General features: G+C 41.0%; 1 protein-coding gene across 1 annotated transcript in view; it reads right to left on the bottom strand.

Moving 5' to 3' along the window:
• chchd3a (coiled-coil-helix-coiled-coil-helix domain containing 3a) overlaps nucleotides 1-24,291 on the bottom strand; it is an 85,086-nt gene extending 60,795 nt beyond the window's left edge. Inside the window, exons 1-5 of the mRNA XM_085386703.1 lie at nucleotides 24,062-24,291; nucleotides 22,800-23,045; nucleotides 22,199-22,259; nucleotides 13,983-14,076; nucleotides 519-699 (exon numbers count right to left, since the gene is read on the bottom strand). Coding sequence (XP_085242829.1) covers nucleotides 519-699; nucleotides 13,983-14,076; nucleotides 22,199-22,259; nucleotides 22,800-23,045; nucleotides 24,062-24,142 — 663 coding nt within the window. The 5' untranslated portion in view covers nucleotides 24,143-24,291. The remainder of the gene's footprint in view (nucleotides 1-518; nucleotides 700-13,982; nucleotides 14,077-22,198; nucleotides 22,260-22,799; nucleotides 23,046-24,061) is intronic.
• Between the last annotated feature and the right edge of the window lie 411 nt (nucleotides 24,292-24,702).

The raw sequence follows: 24,702 nt of genomic DNA, 5'->3' as shown, positions 1-24,702 counted from the left end.
AAAATTTCACCCTGCATCAAATTAAAGTTGATTACATTTGATTGATTAAAAAACACACTATATCAGATTCATATCGGTATCGGCAGATATCTAAATTTATGATATCGGTATCGGACATAAAAAAGTGGTATCGTGCCATCTCTAGTTTGTTTGACACTGCACAACACTCCTGTGCCAGTTCCAGCTGACACTGTTCAAAAGGCAGGGCATGTCCTGTACAGCTAAGCAATCAGACATAAAGCTAACACAGCCATTAGTGGTCACATTCACACTTGCCTAACAGCAAATTAATCTAACCTACGTGTGTTTTCACAGTCAGAATGAACCTTAAGCACTCAGAGAGAGCACGTGCAAACTCAAACACAGAAAAGCTCTAGCCACCATGTTTTAATGCCAGTGTTGGTCATGGTGCAGATTTAGATTCATGTGCATTTTAAGATGCATGAAACTGTTAGCAAGATACAATGAAATTGCCAGATTTACAGCAACATATTAACTACTTTTTTTCAAGGACTTACTAATAAGTGAGCACGGAGCTTCTCATCCTCAGCAGCAATCCTCTCCCGTATGAAAGCCTGCTGAAGGCTCTCTTGGACCGCAGCTCGCTGTTCAGACAGGAGCCTGGACACTTCACCATGCACTTGGGACTTAGCCTCAGCATGTGCCTGTGTTGATGCCCGGGCCTTTTCTGCCTCCACCCTGTGTATCATCAAAAAAAAAAAAAAGTCAAACATTTCTACACCTTTAAAACCACTTAAATGCCATAATTTCATGTATAAATTAGCATGATTAGCATAATTTAGCTTACTGTACATTCATACATGCTTCCACATTAGGGAGAGAAAATCTGTTACATTGATACAACACGTCTGTATATGTGGCGCTTCAAAATCCAGTTTTCTATGTTTATTAAGATCAAGCCACAACAAATGAGCTTCTTCAGTGTTTACAAGACTACTTATATTCACATGACAAGGAGTTCTGAAAACAATTAAAAGGTCTCAAATGTAAATACGGTGCTAGTGAAGCAAACAGTAGATATTGGCAAATATTTCTGTATATGAATTTTATTTTAATCAAACATACATCCATAAATCCATAGACTGTATGTAAAAGACAGAAGTAGCCACCGCAACGTCACCCACCGGTTTGCAAAGTCAGATTTTGAAAACTTGATTTTAGCATTTTGGCCATAATGATAACATTACATGCTCAAAAGACACGAACACCAAAAACCATAATAGAGTCCAATCCAGTGACCAGAATTAAATAAGTGGAATAAGTGGTTACCTCCTAGCCAGTACATTTCTAACAATAATAATTAATTATAACTCTGAATAATTACATTTTCCACACTAGGAAGAAAGAATTTCCTACACAGACCAAAATTATTTTTTGTGACAGGCTGTAAACAGTGTATTTACATTTTAACACGGCCTATAAACTAACTTGCTTTTGGAGCCAGCCTCACATGGCAAATCAAGGAACTGCACTGTTTGCCAATTTCATGTGGGCTCATTTTTTTCAGCTTTGAAGGTTGATCCATACTCATGTTTTTGCTATTCCACAAAAAGGACAGCTTTGAAAAGTAAGGGTAAATCAAAAATAAAAAGTTATAAAATTCACAGTCAAGTGAAACTGAAACCATTTATCAGATGTCTATCAGAGTTTATCAATTCTTTATAGTGAAGCTAAAGAGTGACTTTACAGTAAATAAATAGAAAACGCTAGCATTTAACCACAAAAAAGGAACATCAACCTTATGAAGCAGTAGCATAGACTGAGGCAGTATGCACTCCGCAGACACAGGACCACCGTTTGAACCCTGTCCCTGGGTTCTCATAGTTGCCTAGCAACGCACTCCCTATTCAGTGACAGTGTGCTTGATTGAATAAGGAGGAACATCCCTGAAACCCTGAAAGTCTTCCTCTGCTCGGAATCAAACAGTCACAGCAAGGTAAAATAAACAGAACAGACAGAGCGAGAGGCAATCTGAATTATGACAGACTGAAAGAAGATGGTGAGGATGTTAACAAACATCTGCATCACAAAAATCCAAAGAAAGCCCTGAAAAACACTCTTGACGTGAATGAAAATGAGTCAAAACAAATTCCTCCGCATATGAATCAGCCATCTACAAACCTCAGCAGAGGTCTCACTCATCTCTTATTGTATGATAAGCAACGAGGAGACATTGTTAAAATCACAGCAGGTGTTTCTAAATTGGGATTCATCAGAATAAGTAGTTCTTCCCATTTTATTTCATATCTTCACAAGAATTCAAGTACAGAAAAGTTAAATGACTCATTTACAGACTCATCAGGTTTGTGCATTATGGCTCATTATGATAATTTAAATGGATCATCCTACAAAGCAAGTGTATAGTGAGAGTCATGGGTGGCTTCCTCAACTCATGGTTATACTTTCTTGACATTACAAACACCTGATAGGATTTCATCTTTTATTCCATTTCAAAAGAATCACATTATCTCTTCATTCACTTGTGAATACACCGAACATTTCGACAACCACGATGGACAGATTTGACTGACCATTCCAAGACCTCGGCTTTGAGGAAATGATGGGTAGGTCGGGCTAATTAAAGTATGTATGATGTCTAAAAGCTGCAATACCATTAAATGTTGAATAAAGTCAGGTTACATGGGGACCCAGATGAAAAGCCTGCAAGAGAGACAAAAGTAAGGAGAGTGTGTGAGCAGTGGCGACATGACATGTTTGGCCCTGAGGAAGTGAAGCAAAGAAGAAGTGAAGCACAGAGTGAGAGAAAGAGATGGAGAGAGACCAGCCATGTCCAGTCTCACAGTCCACTGGGCTGCACACGTCAGCAGACTCCATCCATCATCAGGCTCCGACTCACGCACACACAGACACACAGGGTGCCTCCTAATGGCCTTTTACATTCACCATTTCCCCTCCGATCCACGCTTCCCTGCTTGCACTGCTAATGCACCTAAGCTACCTTTATCCAACAAGCTATTGCTAAAACTATGACACATGACTAGGGATGGGTATCGTTTAGGTTTTATCCGATACCGGTGCCAAATCGGTACTTTTGAAACGGTGCCGGTGCTCAAACGGTGCTCAAACCGGTGCTTAAAGAATGGAGAACACAAAATTGGTCCAAAAACCTCTCATGGTCAGCTAGTTTTTTGTAAAAAGATAACAATGTTAGCCTTTTCTGCAGCTATGGGGCATATATGGTATCACTCTTAGCTGGAAGCAGTGCTTAAACAATGGAAAAAATACAAACTTTGTCCAAAAACCTCTCATGTTTAACTGTTTTCCACTTTTTCTTTGGTCATTTTAGCCTTTTTGGCCAGGGTGAAGGGAGTATCTGCCTTCAAACAAGAAGACAGCCGCATGTAGCTATGATGATGTTTGCTAGTTCACCTTACATGCATTAATGTAATAACGTGGTTAGCCTACTCAACGTAAATTACACACGAACAACATTAAGCTACTCACGCAGAGAAGAACGGCTGCTGCTGCCATCAAATACAGCGCATTTCTCGGCTTTTAAAAAAAAAAAAACGCTATGCGTCGCCAGGTGTTTCATCGGATTCGAGGTGTTACTTCCTTTGACAGTATCACAGTATCAGCTTAAAGCACTTGTTGCTGCTGAGTTTGCATATTTTGCTGTGAAGTACAGCCAGACTTTTGACCGCTTTGCCTTGGGCATTTTTAATCTGTAGCTCTACATAAAAGAACGTACGTACCTGGGCCCGCCTACTATCCTCGGAAACGTAAAATGATTGGCTAGAAGTGTGTCACAGCTCAGGGAAAAAAAGCACCGAAATAAAGCACCGAAATGTGCGCTGCTTTTCGGTCTGGTTACTACCGTTTATGTCAGAACCGGTGCCATCATGGCACCGGACACCGGTACCCATCCCTACACATGACTGACTGAATATCACTCAAGAAAAAGGGTTTGGTTTCAGTCACGTGGGCCACTAAAAGCTACAAATTTCACATTTAGGACATGACAAGTCCGACACTTTTAGGAGAATAGAATTCAGTAAAAATGTACCCAATGAGACGTTTGCCATTTGCCATGTAAAAAAGGTTCATAAGTTCTTCAATAGATGATAAGGAAACTTTAAAATAGCGTGGTTTGTGTTGTTCTATGAAATATTGTTTTTCCATGGGAGTAGGTGAACTAAAAAATGTAAGCAATTCATATCACCTACAAGAGATCCTGACAAAGTATCAAAAGCTACCATATGAACAAAAGAAAGAAAGAGGGCCAAGAAAATAGACAGCCCAGCAAAAAAATCTTTTTTTTTTAACCGACTTCCTCACAACTGCTAACCCAAGCAAAGACTGCTATCACTAGCAGGATGCTATCTGTCTGCTTCACCTCTATTGCTTTCCAGTCATTATTGCCCTGTCTCTGGGATATTGGACGCATTTTTCATTCGACTGTAGAAGATTGACACTAGGAGGAAGAGAGGGGGCTTTGAGGTAGAGAATGGTTGAACCACAGACGGAGAGGGAGAGAGAGAAAAAAACAACACGTACAGAGTGCAGGAGAAGGGAAGAATATCATGTCTTTGGAGGATAAGTGGATGATGTTTGGCCAGGTTCAGGACAGAAAGAGGGAATCATTTGGCCGAGTAACCAGAGCTTTGATTGTTCCCTGGCTCAAGCCTTAAAAACAGAAAGATGGAAAGTCAGAACCACTGAGGAATCATTATTTTGAAGAGGAACAGAGCACAAGTGGGTCGAACTGTGTCGACCTTTCAAGAAAAGAACTCGCCACATTCGTGAGGTGACCTTGAACAGATGGACTAAGGAATACTTCGCTTCTTTAGGGCACTATTTTTAAATCTGGCAGACATCAGATCTGTGGCAGTTCATACGGGAAAAATTATACGTTGATTTTGGAAATGAATTAAAGGCAAGCTTTGTGTGCATAGTCATCCGTAGTCATCACACTTTCCAAAAACCAAAAGTCGAAAACAATGAGTAGAAAGAAGATTTCAAAAAATGCACTTTGCAGCTAAATATCATTACCTTTATGCAAATATCAAAACAAAGGAAAGTTTAAATCCATGCCTCCTGTTAACTCAACATTAGTCATCATCCTTATCTCTCCTCAGCTCTTCACCCATTAATCCTTCCTGTTGTCTACCTGTCATCTGCACAAGATGTGTCTAAATACAGTATTGAATACTGACAGGCCTGCATAGCAGTGCAAGCTCAACCCAAGTGCCTTGAAACAAAAGCATTTAAAGGCCCGATGCAATATTGATGTAAGGAATAATGTCGCAGAACGCTGGCTATGAATATTTTATAGAGCTATGCACTCGCTCTGACACACACAAACGCGCACATACACCGCACCTGACAGTGGGTGCTATCAAACACTGTAGCAGAGTTACATATAAATGCTTACCCTGACAATCAGTTTCGTGGGAGGTTTAATGCAGAAAACAGCAGAAAGAACATAAAAGCCTTATCCCACTCTTACTTTACCCAAAACTATAAAGACACAATCGCAAAAGTCTTAGGAGCTACAATCAAGCCTCATCAGTAGCTAACACTTTCAGTTTCACCTGATTTCTTCTCCTATCAGACAAAGTGAACGGAGCTCCAACTCCCAACTGAGCAGAATAAGTTCAGAGGTCTGATGCTTATCATTCTGTGCAGGAGTGTCTTATGAAGCTAAAAGACTGGGATGATATTAGAAATGACATTTTAACAACCAAACTCCCTAAAACCGATTCTACAGATATTAGATTTGCTGCTAGAGTGGACAGACTCAATAAAAATAACCAAATACATCAGCAGTATGCTTCCATACTAAGAAATCCAGATGTCTGATTTTTGTTGTTGTTGCTTTACAGTTCAATGGCATTGGTACTGGCCTAATAAACTGGCGATAGGAGTAGTTTCGCAATAATATGATTAATTTTACAAGAGGCATCATTTGAAAGAAAGAGCTCTATAGAAAAGATCTCATCATGCAGAAAATCAAAGACTGAAATGACTGCATCACACACACATATACAGATATGCTGAGAAAGACATGTTGAATTTATTTAACAAAAGAACTGTAAGGGTGCTTACTTACAGTTGGTGCTGCCCTATAAGCTCTCGGTGTCAGAGTAGTTATCAGGGATGCGAACAGATTGTTTCTAAGATGCTCCCTGCAATTATTGAGGAATTTCCAGTATAGGGTTCAGTGCTCAGGTGTAGTTGCCACCTAGCTGCTGATTTGGTGTGGTTGTTTGGCAGGGCAGGGAAGGACTGTTGCAAGGTGTTTCCAGGTTTCACACATGTTACATTGGCAGTACTATTTTTGAGTTCTACTTTTACAGGAAGTTTATTTTACAGAGAAGTTCCACAGACACTTAATTCTTTACAATTTATGAGAGCGGCCTAATCAAAGTGGCAGCCATACATACTCTCAGCTTTTTAAAATGCAAGAAATACATATGATATCAAAGTTCACTAAAAAAAAAAAAAAATCAGCATCAGTACGTTACGAGATTGGTTGATTTAAAGACACTTGTTAACCTGCACGTTTCCCAATAAGTGCTACTTCAGGTTTGCTCTAAATACTCAGTTTCAAACAGTTTCTTTCAACTATTGGCTCCGCATGATGCCAGTTTTGAAGTCATCTCAGACACAGGGCTGTGGATGTGAGCAAAGAAGACCCAAGGACTGCAGAAGGACTGGATGCTTTTCTGGGAAAAACTAAGCACACCTTTTCTATGCACTTGATAAAGTGAGTGATAAAGCAAGTTTGACCACTTCTATAAAGGCAGACCTTTTATCATTTTACTAGTCTGGAGCATCAAGTGTGCAATTTCTCTTTCAATGCGCAGAAAAGCTGTGAAAAAAAAAAAAGTTTTGCAACCTCAGTACCTGGGCACCTTTTAAGTTATTAACTCAAGCATGAATTCCTCTGTATACCAAAGTATTCAAGAGTCAAATGTGAGGCCATTTGTATGACAACTAAAGCTTGGGCCAAACTAGGTCATGCAATAGCACAATGATCCCAACGACATCAGAAAATCTACAACAGAATGGCTGAAAAAAAAAAAAAATCAAGGTGTTACAATGAACTGAAGTTCAGCACTGAAAACTGAAATGCTGTGCCAATCATACTTCCACAGTGATGTTGGAGCCTGATAAAAATCATACAGACAAACTATTACTTCAAGTTATTCTTACTAAATGTCATTCTAGTGTACAAGCAACTGAACTAATAGTTTTTCACAACTAAAGCTTTATCCACATGACTGTAAAACAGCTACTTTAGCAGAGTGCACAAACTAAAACATGGAGTTGGAACAGAGCATAACAGGTCCATTTAGGGTATTATTATTGGTATTCCAGCCATATTATTTTTGTCATAATACAGGTAGTTTCTGGTGATAGTTACAGTGTAAGGGGTTGGCTAGATTCAAAGTATCAACTTAGCAGCTGTTTGATTATCAGAATCAGAATCAGAATCAGAATACTTTATTGATCCCTGGGGGAAATTATTTTTTGTTACAGTGCTCCATTTTAAACCAACATTAAGACAAGACAGACAATACGCTAACTAAGAATAGTACAATATATACATATATATACATACATACATACATAAGTCACTTATAAATAAATAGTTGGAAAAGAAACATGTGTAGCTGTATCAGCAAACAGTGTGTTAAGTGGATGCGTTGTACAGGGAGATGGCCACAGGCAGGAATGATTTCCTGTGTCGTTCAGTGGTGCTTTTCGGTAATCTCAGTCTCTCACTGAACGAGCTCCTGTGACTGACCAACATGTCATGGAGTGGGTGGGAGGTGTTATCCAACATTGTCTTTATCTTGGACAGCATCCGCCTCTCCGACACCACCTTGAGGGAGTCCAGCTCCATCCCCACAACATTGCTGGCCTTACGGATCAGTTTATTAAGTCTGTTGGCATCTGCGACCCTCAGCCTGCTCCCCCAGCATGCAACAGCATAGAGGATCGCACTGGCCACAACAGACTCATAGAAAATCCTCAGCATTTTCTGGCAGATGTTGAAGGACCTCAGTCGCCTCAAAAAATAGAGACGACTCTGGCCCTTCCTGTAAAGTGCTGTGGTGTTTTTAGCCCAGTCCAGTTTATTGTCAATGTGTACTCCAAGGTATTTATAGTCCTCCACAATGTCAACACTGACCCCCTGGATTGAAACAGGGGTCAAGTGTTTCCTGGTCTTCCTGAAGTCCACGATCAGTTCCTTGGTCTTTGCCACGTTGAGTTGCAGATGATTCTGCTCACACCACGTGACAAAGGAGTCGACCACAGCCCGGTACTCTGTCTCATCATCCCTGCTGATGCATCCAACCACCGCAGAGTCATCAGAAAACTTCTGAAGATGGCAGGTCTCTGTGCAGTGGCTGAAGTCTGTGGTGTAGAGGGTGAAGAGGAAGGGGGAGAGGACAGTCCCCTGTGGTGCCCCTGTGTTGCTAATCACCTTGTCAGACACACACTGTGGGAGACGTACATATTGTGGTCTTCCTGTCAGGTAATCAACAATCCAGGACACCAGAGAAGCATCCACCTGCATCGCTGCTAACTTATCACCCAGGAGGGTCGGCCTGATGGTGTTGAAAGCACTGGAAAAGTCAAAAAACATGACCCTCACAGTGCTCGCCGGCTGGTCCAGATGGGTGTAGACACGATTGAGCAGGTAGATGATGGCGTCCTCTGTTCCGAGACGAGGCTGATAAGCGAACTGAAGGGGATCCAGATGTGGTCTTACTATGGGTCGCAGCTGGTCCAGGATGAGCCTTTCCAGGGTCTTCATGATGTGGGAGGTCAGTGCCACGGGCCTGTAATCCTGGGGGCCACTGGGACGAGGCGTCTTTGGTACAGGGACGAGGCATGATGTCTTCCACATCACCGGGACCCTCTGCAGACTCAGACTCAGCATAAACAGTTTATGAAAGACTCCACACAGCTGGGGGGCACAGGTCTTGAGGACAAGGGGACTCACTCCGTCTGGTCCAGCAGACTTGCCTGAGTGAAGTCTCCTCATTTGCATCTCAACCTGGTATTGAGTGAAGGTGATGGGTGGGGGAGGGGTGTCAGGAATCTCACAGGAGGCAACATGTGAAGAGAGAGGCTGGCACAGTGGTGTGGCTCTGGATTCCAGGCTGACTGCAGGTGAGGTTGTGGGGGTGGGAGCAGACACTGTGGTGTCGAATCTATTGAAAAACAGATTCAACTCGTTGGCTCTATTCTCACCTCCCTCAGCTCCCCTGCTGTTGGTTGGCCTGAATCCAGTGATGGTCTTCATGCCCCTCCACACCTCTCTCATGCTGTTCTGCTGGAGTTTCCACTCCAGCTTCCTCCTGTAATTGTCCTTAGCCTCTCTGATCTTGTCCTTTAGTAACAACAGATTATTTGGATGCATGTGGCGTGGGCGTACAGTCGTTCATTATCGGTACTGTTTCTATTCTGTTTGTATGCTTGCAGGTCTTTGTGAGCTCTGTTTAAAAGGGCTAAACAAAATACATGATTACTAATATTAGGAAAACCACTTTTATTCTCATCATCTCTACTGTTATTATTACTACTGTGGGTGTGACAGTACTACAAAGTTGCTACATCACAGTATTCACAGAATGTGATAAAGATGAAACGGTACATAATGCATTCAGACTAGTAATGTCGTCGATTTGGATGCAATTTGGGATATAATTACTGTGCAGAAACAACGCGGGCCAAATCACGTCAAATTCAGGACCTTTGTTTGTTTGTTTCTAAATAACCTCACAACACAAGTCTTTTGAAAGTTGTGCCAGCTTTGTGTGTGTGTGTTTCAGCATATGTCTGTGATGTGAAGATAAAAGATAAAAATAAACAAAATGTTAGAATCTGTAGGATAGACCGTCTGCGTCTGATCTGGGAGCAATAAAGAATTTAATAGACAGCATGGTTAACAGGGTGGGAAGACGGAAGCTCGGAGAGAAGGTCACTGTTCTCACTCAAAAGTCTGACATGCAATTATATTGCACAAGCCAACACAGGCTGCTTGACTACATGTTGAAATAATGCGAAGAAGTTTTGTAACAACTAACCTCTGAGTGTTAGGAGATTCAAACACATGCATTTGATGCATGGGGAGGGTGGCAGTGAGAGGGTTGAGGGTGGAGGTGAGAGGGTGGGGTGGGGGAAAAGTATTGAGAGTTTGATATAAATAAAAAGGATACAGGAGAGAATGAAAAAAGAAAGAAAGACAGAGGAAGACTAAAGTGCAAGTATAAGAATGGCAACGGGGAGGAAAACTTGAAACAGAAGAAGAACTGGATGAAACAGTGATGCAGAGCGTTACAGAGCAGAGTCAGGTTGGTGTAAGAGTTCTCTTACCCTCATCCCTCCTTCTCACATCCTTTCCTCTGAGTCGTTCTGCTCTGATGCCTCACAGAGAAACGGCAGAGGCAAATCTTCTCCCTGCACCCGCTCCTTGCAACAAATCAGTTTAGGCTGCACCTAAATGAACTCAGAACTCAGAGCTCTTCCTTCACTCCTACCAGAGCAAAACATGCAAAGCCAGATCTCCGGAGTTCATTTACGGCCCCGGAGCCAAGCACAAGAAATACTGCCTAATCTAAACACCGCCGATCCTCGAATATCCCAGGAACTATCTGCCTGAACAGAATACCGCGCAGAATGGAAACAAGAAACAATATTAAATGAGAGAAATAGGAGAGTAACCAAAAAGTAGCTATCACAGGAAAAAGGACAATCCATCAAGGCTTTTGACTGTTTCTGTTTGTTTTTTTCAATCCTGAATGAATCTGTAAGACTTATAATTAATTAGATCATATGAATAAAATCCGACTCTGCTGGCATCCTGACCGACTATTTGCATTGAATATGACCTCGACGTTTTGGGATCACACATCTTGTGTAAATCCGTTCTCCTCAAGTATTCTTACATTTTTCTGCATTCATGCGGTGCAGCAGTTTCACTGCAGGATTCTTTAACTAGTGAGCAGTGAGATAACGAGCAGTCCTGCTGGCATCGCTTTGATACACTTTCACACCAAAAAAAACACAACTTTACCTGTTAGTCTAATTTTCCAGAGGAGGAAAAAAGAAAACAATTACAGAGTCCTCGCTGTGTCTTTCAATCCAGCAGTGACCACCTTCACTATGCCTCGTTTGTTTTTAACAATATAATACTACCTGTAAAGTAGTTACTATCTGCACATCTGCACTGTAAGAGGGTGAAATATTACAGCAAATTAGTCATGATTTGACAACCCAGATGAGGGGGGAAAAGACTATGTGTTCCGCTCATCTATTTATGTCCAGCAAAGTTAATTTATGTTAACAAAAAGAAGAGGAAGCCATTTTTAATCTTTAACTATGGCGTTAAGCACAAAGAAAAAAGTACTGTCTGTTTCTTTTAATGTAACATTTTAACTAGTCTGCCCATAAAGATGACATCTGACGATTTCCCCTCTACCTTCAATGAGTAGTTTTGACACCTCAGCATGTATCAATAAAGATGTGGTTTGACATTTATTATAATAGTTTCCAGGTTTTTCCACTGGGATCTGCACAGGTCGAGACCACCCTCACTAACTTTGGATGCACACCCAGTCATTTGCCCCATAAGCAGGCCTGAAATATGCTTTTAACTTCCACTGTTCACGTAGCTTATTTCATTGAACTGATAAAGAACAAATGCCCTGAGGCAGGTCAGGAGATATAACCGCAACGATAAAAATGTATATGTATTTAGAGTAGAGAAGGTGCTGCTAGTATGACTTTATGTTAATTCAAAACAAAGGAAAGAAAGGAAGATCATCACAATCTACAACCGTAACGCAAATGACGGATGACGGTCGAAGCAGAGACGCCCAGAGCTCCCTCTCCCCAGCAACTTTTTCCAGCTGTTCCAGGAGGACACCAAAGCGTTCCCAAGCCACCCAAGAGATATAATCTCTCCTGTGTAGCCCAAATCTGCCCTTGGGCCTCCTCCTGGTAAGACATGCCCAAAACATCTTACCTAGGATATGCCCAAGAGGTAAACCTAGCCAGCTGTTTGAACCACCTCAACTGGCTCCTTTTAATTAGAAAATTTGTTTTCCATTGCAAACCCCACTGGCTGCAGTTAGTCTTGCCTTTTAAACACTGCTTTTATAATCCGATTACACTAGGAAACATTTGGTGTCAAAGGCTCTAAAATTAACACCCACCGTGCACCAAATGAAGATAGATTTTCCATTTGGTGAATACAGCTCTGAAGGCTGCTAAAGGTTACCCAACACACTGCAGTTAAAAAATGCTTGCACCAGAACACTCTTTTAATAAAAAGCAAGAGCCTCTACTGTATTTTACTTATGTCTTTCGCAGGTGCACCGCTTCTGTCCTCTGCTGTCTGTGTTACAGTTTAACAGAGGGGCCAAGCCCATGACTCAAGACCGTTTCCCCTGCAGATTCAGTCTCTGAACTGTCACAACCTAAAGGCAATTTATTACAGCACCCAGTTAAAAATGTGCTTAGTGTGTTGATTATTCTTCTACCTGTCCCCGTGTCTGATGAGTCAAAAAGGCACGGTCAGTGCCACACATAAGTAGAGTAAATATGTAACAGGATGTGATTTTACTAGGCTTGAATCAGATGCTACATAATCCCTATGAAATCTGAACTAACTGCTTAGCCAGTTCTCCCTTTAAAAGCTCTCTTCAAAGCCCAGAATACCCTTAAAAGCTGTTCCATGTATTATTGCCTGCCAGCTGCTAACTAGGAACATGAATAGACAGTAATACAAATGGACAGAAATAATGAGCAAAGAACGGACCCAAGAAAAAGCAAATGGCAAAAAAGGCCACATTAAACACTGATCTGAATATGAATCTGCACACGCACACATGCAACTAACACGAGGGTAACTGTTTGTTTACCATTCCAGTTCAGTTAAGACTTCTAAAGAAAATGCAGCCCATGCCAAGCACAAACAAGAATTGAGGACTTGAAAGCCAACTATGATTTCAGTTAATTGCTAGGAGGGCGTAATTTTTAGGCACTTACTCCTGTGAACAGACATCAATAAGTGAGCTTCAGGAAGCAGTTACATAAAAATGACCAGAAAAAGAAAAAGAAAATCAATAGACAAATGATTTCTCAAAACCACTTGTTAATTTCACTCTCATCTCGAATAAGCCTAAAAAAATGAGGCTAATCGGCAGGCTAACACTACCTACCTCCTCGTGTTCTGAAAGATTTGCCCAACCCCCCAATACCGTACAAGAGCGTGTTTAGAGCCTCATCACAGTTGTTCATTCAACATCATCCAGGCCCATTAAAGAAAGAGAGCAACTCGATTATCCAACATTATGGTATGTACACCTGCTACTTTAGGGGGGAAAAGAAAAGGATAGATGAGAAGGGAAGGAATAAAAGGAGGGTGGAGAAGAGGAGTGCGAGAGATGGAGACTGGAATGTGCCCCTCGCATGAAGAGTGCGTTTCTTCATCAGGAAGGGCTAATGAATCACCCACTCAACACCCAGGAAATTATCTCAGGATAGCGCCCCCCTTTCTCAGACATGATTAATTGATCAGAAGAGAATGAGAGAAGGGGCGAAACACAGGGAGGGGAAAAAAGTGCTGATGCACTTCGGAAGAGAGGTAAATTGGAAACAGCGGGGAACGGAAAGACTGGTGCTGACCTTTTTGACTATTAATGAAAGTGAAAAATGGTTACATCTGAAAATGTCTGAGCTTTCTTATAAAAACCTGGAAGAGAAATTGACACTACTGCAGTAGCTTAACTCCAGCTGTCATGGCCCACAAGGAGAAGAAGGTGGTGGTGGTGGGGGAATAGACAAAATACCCAACAAACAGGGAACATCCAAAATTCTGACTTTAAGGAAAAACAAGAATCTTAATTTGAGCAATCAATCAAAAATAAGGCAACAAAAAAAGACTAATTTTCCATATTTCTGTTCGTTAATCTCACCAGGCTTGCAGCTCTTGCGCTACCTTGGCCCTCTCTTGCTTCAAGTCTTTATACAGCTCATCAGCGATCTTCTTCCTCAGGGCCTCCTCATCGGCTTGACAGAAAAAGAGAAAAAGGAGACAAAGAAAGCGAGTTAAAGATAAGAGATCCAAGTAAACAGCTGCTGTTTGTGGACATGAAAAGCTGCACCAATCAGTAAATGTGCAGTTCAGATTCAACATTTAACCAGTAATGATTCAGTGCATGTACGCTGTGTTTTGTCTAAGCGGAGTAGTTTGTTGCTAAATTGCTTAAAGACAAAAAACTGTTGTCGGGCAGGGCTGCAACTAATGATTATTTTCATTACTGACTAATCTGCTTGATGAATGAATTAATCATCTGGTTTCAAAATGTTAGAAATGAAGACAGATGTTATGCTAATGAAAAATTAAAGACTATAATTTCTCACCGTAAAGATTAAGTCTACAAATGTCTTGTGGTTGCAAACAAAAAGCCCAAAATGATAGGATACAGACCAAAAAAGAAATAAAAAATACATTGAAACCCTGTGATAAAGTGGCTAAAACTATTATTTTTAAATAAAGTAGTTCTCGCCACTTTTATTTTTGTCAGAATTTCAGCTCTATTACAGAGTGTTTACCGAGTGCAGCGACTTGGCACAGAAAGCTTGGTCCCTACAGTCTGTATGTGTAGTTGGTGTCAAAAACAGTCACAAAACAAACTTAATCCAACAAAATGAAAGCACACATACGGCTTAAACACATACAAAGCAGTGTATACACTCGCGCCATGCCACCCCGTCTGCATATATTCATGTCATGGACATCATATGACTCCATGTCCTCGGCGGTTTATCTTGGCAGGTAATTAAGCATGAAAGTAAAGATGCCAGCCAGCGACCAGGCCGAAACGTGCTCTGAAGACAGAAGCACCATGCAGTGTGCTGCACCACTGCAGTGATAGAAGGGCGGGGGGGGGTGTCTGAGTCTGTCAAGATTACTCTCACAACGCATTAGTTAGATAGCATAATCCCTATTGTCAGAGTCTATTATTACCTGAAAACATGCGGTAACAACAGGAAACGCAAACTTAATTCCAGATTAATCAGATTAACACTAGGAGAAAACAATAAGAGCAGAAATATACCCAGCCGTTCTGCATTTGCCATCTCGGGATAGTGAAACAAACAAGAAAAAAAAGTCTTAAACCAAATCTTACATTTTAAAAAGCTGCCATGTTTTGAGGTCATTATTATAATCATTATTTCACATCTGTCCAACATATGGATTTAGCAGCAACTGGATTCCTTAATCATTTCCTTAAGCGTTAGAATGCCAACAATTCTTCAAATTGCCTTATTCACTTCAATGTGAATTTTAATGAATTTTTTTTAAATAACATATGCTTAGGATTTAAATTTAAGCCCGTCACGACTTACATTGTTCTGTTTAAAAGCCAAAGACACAATTCCTGATTAAAATACAACAGAGTAATTAAATGTTTTAAATGTCGCTCAGCCAAACCTCTGCTTCCCAGTTAAAACTTGTGCGTGTGAAACAATGTTGTTATCCGTGCTGCGACGTAAAAACAAAAAGAAGGTCATGATACTGATACTGTACAAAGATATTACTGTAGTTCGTGCAACTCGTGCCATGGATACTGAAATCTAATTTCAGTACTTCAGCAGCTTCGTACTAATTTACCCGCTTTAAAAACACACAAACCAGAAGTTGAACGATCTTGTCTTCTCTGCAGAAAACAACATATAACATGAGTTCAAACTGTGACTACGTGGGCCATCTCTTTACCTTCAGAGGATTCCTCTTTACTTACAGTAAAGCGAATGAATAAGTCCCATAGAGCGAGTTTCAGTTTGACAGGCCTTCAGAAGAAACACGAGAACAAACAGAGGCGGTGACTGACAGTTGACAACTTTTGTGCTGCATAGCATATCTTTAAAGGCAGAGGCTTCTGTCACCTACTGTCCACAGTGTGAGAAAGTAATATCCATCATGTTTGACTGCACTCAGAAGCACCATTGATCTCACTGCGGAGGAGAGTCTAATTACAACTCTGTTAAGACCAGCAGAGGAGAGACAAACCTGTAGGTCTGAAATCCTCACAGAGGCTCTGCCGTAGGCTTGCCAAGTAACACGTATTAATTATGTTTTACGACAGGTATTGAAATACGGTGCGAAATATGCTGTGATGTTGTGATTTATTATGAAATAGACTCAGATTACCCACAAAAAAATCCTGTGAAAATGGAAATGTACACTCGAGTTACATGGGACATTACTGACTACGAGAGCCAGCAACTCAGCGATCAATATTAATATTTCTCATCAATATCATATTTACTGTAATGTCAGGCTAGCCATTCATTCTGATTACCTTAATGCTGTGATGTGGTCAACAAAGATGACCGCACAGTTTGTCATCTTTGACTTTGCAGACTGTAGACAGTTACTCTGTGACTCTGACTCCTAATAGAAATCAACAGTTTATACCTTAAAGTTCGATGACCTGCTCAATATTTTCCTGTCAACAACAAACCAAATAACTGATTAAATATGATGAACCCACAGAGAATCTTCACATGACAATGTTTTCAGGAGCTGATTTATTTTAATGAAACGGAACAAAAGAAAAAAACAAATATACTCCACACGGTAAAGTGACCGTTTTCACAGGAATGATTTTTTTGGTTTGTTAAACCATTTAAATCTGACCTATGAATCATTCGAGCATAGGAAAGGTATCTAACTCAAGGAATGAACCAGTGCTGTGCCCGCACGTAACAGACAACTTTGCAAAGAACACATTTTAAATTGTATCTTTAGGCACTTAGCAGCCTGTCACAAAAAACACATCTGTTCCCATTCCTTTAGCTGAACTACAGAAAATGCCAACGATAACACAGCTTGACAGCCATAGTACAGGCTGAAGACTTTTGCACAGTACTGTAAATATCTGAGCATCTAAACAAATAAAAATAAATAAGAAACACTCCCTGTATATTGATTGGATACAGGACACCATCATACCTAAAATGCAAGTGTTTTATCATCTTCTTAAATCACCTATGGGAATTCCTCTTGTATTAAAACAGCGTATTAAAACAGCGAGTCAACAATTCAAAATACTTTATTTTAATACTTAATTTAAAACATGTCTATCCTTGTGCTGGATTTGACTGGATATCAAAACTGGCAGCTAAAGTCGCAGGTCATGCTCTGTCTTTATGAACTTTAAAGGTAAGGCTTCTGTTTCAGCATCAACTGCCCTTTAGAATATCTTACATTTATACTGAATATATATACCCTGTAGTAGTGCACTATGAAGATTTTAAAAGTCCTCCAAGTTCAGCCATTCTTAAGCAACTCCTCATTTATCACCACATCCTCTCCAGCCCTACAGAAAGAAGCTTCAGATTGCTAGCGGGGTCGGCAGGAGAACAGGTTCTGATATGATAAACACTGTCTGGGGTCCTTGAGGGAGGCTGGCTGGGGTCAGAGACAATTCCAGATCAACAGAGCCCGTGTCAATCCTGAGTAGGACATGTAAATGTTAAAAAGATTAAAAACTCATCATCTTTTTAGACGTGTCCCCCTCCTTCCCATTTCCACCAATCACTAAACCCTGTGGAAAAACCAAAAGAGAACGAGGCGAGGCGGTGGAGCGCGGGGCTATTGGCAGTGGAGATAATAGACGAAGGCAAATTGCGTTTCTCATCAGAAGTTTCATTAACCCCAGGACCCGCGTGGAGGGCATAATCTGTAACATTACCACTTCCTCACGTTTCTACCTCGCGTTTAGTCGAATCACTGTGCACCTTTCACTATATACAAATAGGGAAAAAGGAGGAGGAGAAAAGAAAACGTGGAGAGGAAACAAGCAGCCCCGGCAATCGGGTGAAAGTCGGATCATCTGATTTTCTCTTTTACTCCTGTTAACAAAATCTTGTGCAATGAGACACGATCTAAGTGATCGTTTTTAAGAGACAACAAGAAAAACATAACATTTATGCACAAACATATACGGTAATCCCCCCCCCCAAACCAAATTCTCCTTGCCTCACCTGGGAGATATCTTTAAGCAGGCTATTAGTCCAGAGCAGTGTGTGGGCTCTGGCACATGAATATTTATAGCACAATGGAGAAGGTGTAGGAGGTTCAACCTTGACTACAGTGTAATCAGCGCACACATACTGACTCAGGCCATGATTTAGAGACAGCCGACCTGCTGAGTGCTTCACTCGATACCCAACTCTCGTGGACGCGCATAATCAATGTCCGCCTCATTAAGGTCACACCCTTTGAGGATTGGGCTGAACTTTGCAACATTTTTAACAAGATTCACATTCATCATACTGGTTTTTTTTTTCTTATTCCTTAAAAAGAGCGTGCCTAATCAATCATCCCAAGTTAGCTTTTTTTTCCCTCTCGACTCTTTTAATACTTCTGTAAACTCGGTACCTCGTGGTGACCTTGCAAAGAGGTCGACGCACATTGCTGTTGTATGACTAATACACCCTGCAGGAGGCAGCCACATACATTGATTAAAAAAATGTTAATACAGCCAAAACAAACACTATTTTGCACTGTGTGCATAAGGACTATATTCTATCGGTCCCAAGAGATCTGTGCTTCTTATCAGACTTCACATTAGTATTTATAGACTTAATGAGCAATGAAAGGAAATGGAAAGACATCAGAAATGATAAATTAATGTCCCAGAACAGACAGGTGACCACTGTGAAAACAGTAGACAGCAACGCTTCATACAAGTTAAGTTATTGTTTTATGTATCTTTCAATCTAAAAACTAATTAGAGCAAACAACGGAGTTATAACTTTATTCATCTTGATAATAAAAATAAAAGAAAATGCACTATTCCCACTCTTTTCCAAGGCAATTTATGTGACTTCAGGCTGACGGGAATCAAAGCCTGGACTAACAATGTGGAAGCTGCTTGGAACATGCAGCACTGCGGGAAACTTTCGGATTGTGCTGGAACTCTCGAGTGTACTAAAGAAGTTTAACTTTGTCCTTGTTATGTGCTAACATCAGAGAAGCATCTGATCAATTCCAAATTCATTCTGCACCACGATAAAGAACGAAAACATCCTGCTAGCATCATAAATAACGACGCTATCTGCAGCCTATCTTCTGCAACAGATGGTTTTGTACCTACAGAGCCCCGATTTCAACATCATAGGCTGAGCCTAGAAGAGACAGAGTGAGATGGTACAAAAGCAGCACAACTCTACAAAAGAACAGTAGAAAGCACATCAGTGTTGCATGCTTTAAAGGCAAAATCCACATGCAGGAAATTGTTAGTCTGGGCATGACTGGCTCTAAAATTAGAAGACAACAATAACTTCAGGACTGCAGGACTTGCTAACTGCCTTTTTCTTTAAATTACATTGATCATTTAATTACTACAACAACTTTAGAGGGGCAACTTTAAAGTTTCAGGTTTGCAAATCAAGTAGTTTATTGATGAAAACCTTTCTCCACTGAACTGCAGTTTAAGATTATTAACAATTATTTACTTCAAAACCATCTACAGCTCGCAGTTATAGATGAAAACAATATCTAGACTAATACTAGTTAACCAGGGATCATCTAACTGTTTACAGATTTGTCAAACCTTTCTTTCAACTGTGATCTTTGATTGAGACTACAGATAATATACAATGCTCAAATTATTAAAAGTACAATCTTTCGTCAGTGTATTGCATGAAGTCAGTTACACTTCTGATCTGGTCTGTTAAGTAGCAGAAGGGGTTATTAATCAGCTGTTTTGGTGTTAGTGGAATTAGCAACAGGTCCACCAGAGGGGCAACACTGAGCCAACCCCCAAAACAGGAATGCTTTTACAGATGGAAAATCCCCAGCTCCAAACTATGACAGATCCTCCACCATGTTTTACAGATGGCTATAGACACTCACTTTTTTATCTCTCCCCTGACCGCTTGAATACATGCCACTGTGGCCATTTCTGATGATGGTGAACAGTAGATCAGTTATTGTAAGTGCCAGGTGCATTTCTCAGATTCTGTTCCAGGTCTTTGCCGTTTCTTTTTCTATTTCTTGAGTTACAGATACTGTTCCTCTGCTACTTTTTTTTAGGCCGGCCTCTTTTATCCTCCATTGACAAGTGTCTTTGGGTTTTTTTATTATTTTGTTTGGTGGTGGTGGGGTTAAACCATACCATGCACACCAAATCCAGTGTTATATTTGGTATCATTTGACGAATCATCTAAAGAAATGGGGAAAAATGTGTTTTTGTGACAAGCGGCTAGTAACAAAGTGTCTAAGAAACAATTTAAAACTGGGAATTTGTCTTTTATGTGTAGACGCAACACTGAGTTAGGTGCATTTCTTATGCTTGAATGATTTATAGGTCAGTTGCTTAAAAAATATTCTGGAAAATGTATGGCTCCAAAAAGTCCAAACAGCAAAATGTAAAGAAATGAGGGGTGACTCAAGACTTTTGCGCGGTACTGTAAATGCCACTAAACCACAATAAACCCAAAAGACTGACAGTGGCAATTACACATTGTCCATTTATGTTACTTATGTAGCTAAACAAAATTCTGTGTCATACCATGGAAGCCCAGTTGCAAAGTAAAGAAATGTAACACACATACACACTCTCCAACCACCTTCTTCCCTTAATGAGGCCTGGAGGTTTGTTGTGTGAAACTGCAGAGGTGTTGTTTTAATCACTGGAGTCAGTGTGGCGTGGCATAAGTTGGCCTTTTTTAATTACCTTACTGATTGAGCACAGTCAAGGATGGGGAAGCCTGCCCACACCCTGGATGCCAACCTCGAAAGAATCTGCACCTACGGCTCGTTCTGCTCTGCGTAATGAACAAGTAACATTCAAATGTCCTCTGCCACAAATGTCAAGGGATAAGGGCCATGCGCCCACACTAGCAAGACAATAAGGCTAAAACTTTACTTTGAGTAAAAGAAAAGTGGAAAGAGTGTCAGCTTTTAGCTCCGTGGGTGAGACAGTACACACACATTTTGACTGTCACTCAATTATCCCTTCATTATCTGTGTGCTGTGCACTGGAAGCAAGCTGAAAGCCTAATACTGACCACATATTGGGACATTTAAAACAAACGGTTACCCTTTTCAACGTCCAGGAAACACAGAGCAACATTAGTATTCAAAGAGAATTTCATACTGTGAGTTTTAAGAAGCTATGATACAATATGTTCACTAACATGTGACAATTTTCAGCAGTCTCCTGTTGCTGAACACGGAGGGCCTTGAAAGTTTTCTCTGCTAAAAAATAGTCACAGATGATAGTGGTGAGAATGAACCAGAATACCAAAACATAGACGTGAAAAATGGTAGAGCAAAGGGAAACTGCATGATTATTCTCTGTGGCTTCTTAAAAGTTGACTCTTTCAAATAAAGTGTCAATTGATCCATTATTAATATAGAAATATTAATAAAAGCCACAAGAGTAAAAAGCACGAGTTTAGCCTCACTATTTTACTTCCAAACTGCACGAAGGTAAAAGAGTTATTATGACAGCCTGAGCTTTACAGTGACGAGGCAGAATCATTGCCCACTAATTACAGCATCAATTTATTAGCATTAGTACAAGTTAGAATTAATCATTTCATTAACAGTTAGGGGATGGCAATGAATCACAATATGACCGAGGCTACTGTGGGGCCCATTTTTTAAATTAAGACTGATTACAATCTGCATGAAAAGTTGGGAGGCAAAAAGCTTAAGGTGGCTTAAAGTAAACACCCACACAATAAACATCATTAAAATTCACTGTAGCTGGACAGCTGAGGCTCACATAGCCTTGGCTTTGCAGTTAAGCATACAAGTAAAGAGCGTCCCGTACATTTCATAATAAAACGAGTCACTCCCAAAAACAACTGATTTTTTTGTTTTGTTATAACTACACTTCCATCGGTTGTAAGAGGGAAGAGAATGAAGTTTGCGTTGCTGCTTCATAGGTCAAAGATTACAACTGCATAAATCTATAAAAACTGGAACACGTGTCTGATCTTTGGATTAACTAGCTGTTTAAGTTATTAATCAAACCACATCAGCTTCCTTCTTCCTCACATTCTTTGGTCACTCTTGACATTGAGAATAATAGCATGGTTTATATATTTATTTTGGTATTACCAGCAATGATTTTTTTTAAAGAAAATTGGAATAAAAACTCACCAACTGATGCAGCAGGAGGTGGTGGGACTGGTTTGGACTTGGGCACTGGTTCAACTTTGGGCTGAGGAGGAGGAGGAGGAGGGGCAACTGGTTCACAAGGAGCATTAAATTCAGGCAAGGGAGGTGCAACAAATGGCTTGGCAGGCTGTGGTGGCATGAAGTTGACAGACTCGAAAACAGAAGGGGAGGAGAGGGGTTCGGAGTCAGTAAGAAGGGGAGGAGAGGTGATCAGCTCAGTCTTGACAGGAAAAGGGGGTGATAAAGGCTCAGCTACAGATGAAGGAGTAAAGGGTTCAGCCACATTTGGAGGAGCAACAGGTTGAGCAAGTGGAAGGGAGGAAGCAGTGGATTCATTTTTAAGAGGTGATTGTTCACCTACGAGGGGAGGAGGAGGAGCAAGCGGGGCGACTACTTCCACTACAGCTGGAGCAGGGCAGGGGGAAGGAAGCAGGGGATCAGCAGGAGCAAAAACAGAAGCAGGAACAGGAGAAGGTGTTGCTACAGGCTCAACAGCAGGAGCAACAACGCCAGCGGCAGCAACAGCAGCAGCTGGGGGAAATGAAGATGGGGGAACTATGTCAGCAATGATGGGTGCTGTTACCTTTTCTACAGGAGGTGGAGGTGCAGCCACAGACTCTGTGGCAGACTGAGGAGGAGCTGGAGGTGCAACAGGTTCAACAAGAGGAGGAGGGGGAGGAGGAAAGGAGGTGATGGGCTCAAAGAGGGGAGGCACTGGCCGCTGAAGAGGAGAAGCTGGAGCTGCTGGGGGTGATGGAGTGGTAGCAGGTTGTTGTTGTGTTGGAGGAGCTGCAGGTTCCTTCATGCGCTTAATGACATTTTCAGAAAGCTGCAAAGGAGAGTGGAAGAAAAGTTGAACACTTAGATGAAAAATTACGATGATATCACAATAAATGCATAAAGCTAGTGGGGGGATAGCTCAGTAGGTAGAGTGGTCGCCCCATGATCGGAAAGTCAGGGGTTTGAATCCACTGAAGGGCTACCCTGAGCAAGGTACCGTCCCTTCACACTGCTCCCCAGGCGCCCAGTGGCTGCCCACTGCTTCACTGGGTGAATGGGTTAAATGCAGAGAGGAATTTCCCCATGGGGATCAATAAAGTATACATTAATACCACACTTTATTTATAGATTTCACGCAAACACAATATAAAGTTAATAGAGTATTTAGTGGGAATTTTAGGGATATTTTATACTGTTGGGGTGGATAGACTGGCATGGGTTTTCCTGATTTTCAGTTTTCATACTCAGCGATTCAGTTTTCAGTTCTGAAGTATAAATGGTATCAATCTTCTCATGCAGCTCTTGGTAAGATAAGAAATAAGTACATTCCTTAAATGCTTAACTATGTTGTTGCTGCTCGTATAGAAATCTACACATTGTGTTTATTATTTTTAGATAAGCACCAAAATAACACTAGTCTCGGCACGTTGGCTTAACAACTGAGTAATAATAGATAGAGCCACAGTCTGATCCGCTCTGCTCTATATTTATCACCAGCTGATCAGTGGTATTATTATCCACAACGCAGCCATAAGTTTGCAGCCGACATGAGAGCACGAGGCAAGTGACGTCAACATTCCGAAAAAGCCATAAAAAGTTTATTCAGACTAAATCTCAAAGCAACTGCAGGGGTTACTAACCACACATTTGCTTCTTCTATGCTTCACGAATGAATGAAAATAAATGAAAGTTTCCAGGCTGCCAGGACTCTGCGTCATTTGAGCCACGTAGCACTTTTGATAGCATAAGACTGCACTTCCACTCCAGAACGCTTTCGGATTACACAGCATTGGATTAAGGCAGCCATGTAACACCTGTTCAACTAAGGTCCATCATATCACTTACCCGTATGCCCTTCACCACCGTTACATTGTCGTTCTCGTCTGATTCAAATGACACGCGGCGGGTGCTGTTGTTTGCTCCCATAGTCAAACGGCAGCTCGTTAACAAATGTCAGTTATCTGTGTCACATGTAATAACACAAAAGTGCAATTTGCTTTTATTTTTGGACAGTTCACTTCAAGCCAGGTATAGATGGCTTCACTTTCTCCACTGCTTGGGATTCTTAGCGCTTCCTGAACTCGACGTATTTGAAGAACACGCGAGTTGATTGGACAGAAGCGTCATCCGGCCATGCAACAGCGACTTTCATTGGTTATTGATTTCACGTGGTAGCGCGGGATAGTGACGCGCAACACTGCCTGTCATAATTTCCTGTCAGTTGTGTCGCTGTAGTATTGTAACTGTAGTAGTGTATATATATCTGGGACAACATACTGTGTCAGTAGTTGACAGCACAAAATTAGCGTCATATGGATCCTTTCTAATCTTACTAACCACTCAAAACATTTAGACAACAAGCTAGTGCTGCAAATTTTGTAAAGACAAGGCCAGCACATGCAAATAACCATAACAGTACTTTTAACCTATAGAGGCAGCTTCTATAGCACAGAGCAGTGTGTCATTATCTATAAGATTAATCATCA

This window comes from Rhamphochromis longiceps, linkage group LG17 (genome assembly GCF_057381845.1).
Source record: "Rhamphochromis longiceps isolate RC_006_pf linkage group LG17, R_longiceps_female_GT1.1, whole genome shotgun sequence".
NCBI classification, from domain to species: domain Eukaryota; kingdom Metazoa; phylum Chordata; class Actinopteri; order Cichliformes; family Cichlidae; genus Rhamphochromis; species Rhamphochromis longiceps.
The sequence above is the reverse complement of the archived record's forward strand: the minus strand, read 5'-3'. Positions and strand labels throughout refer to the sequence as shown.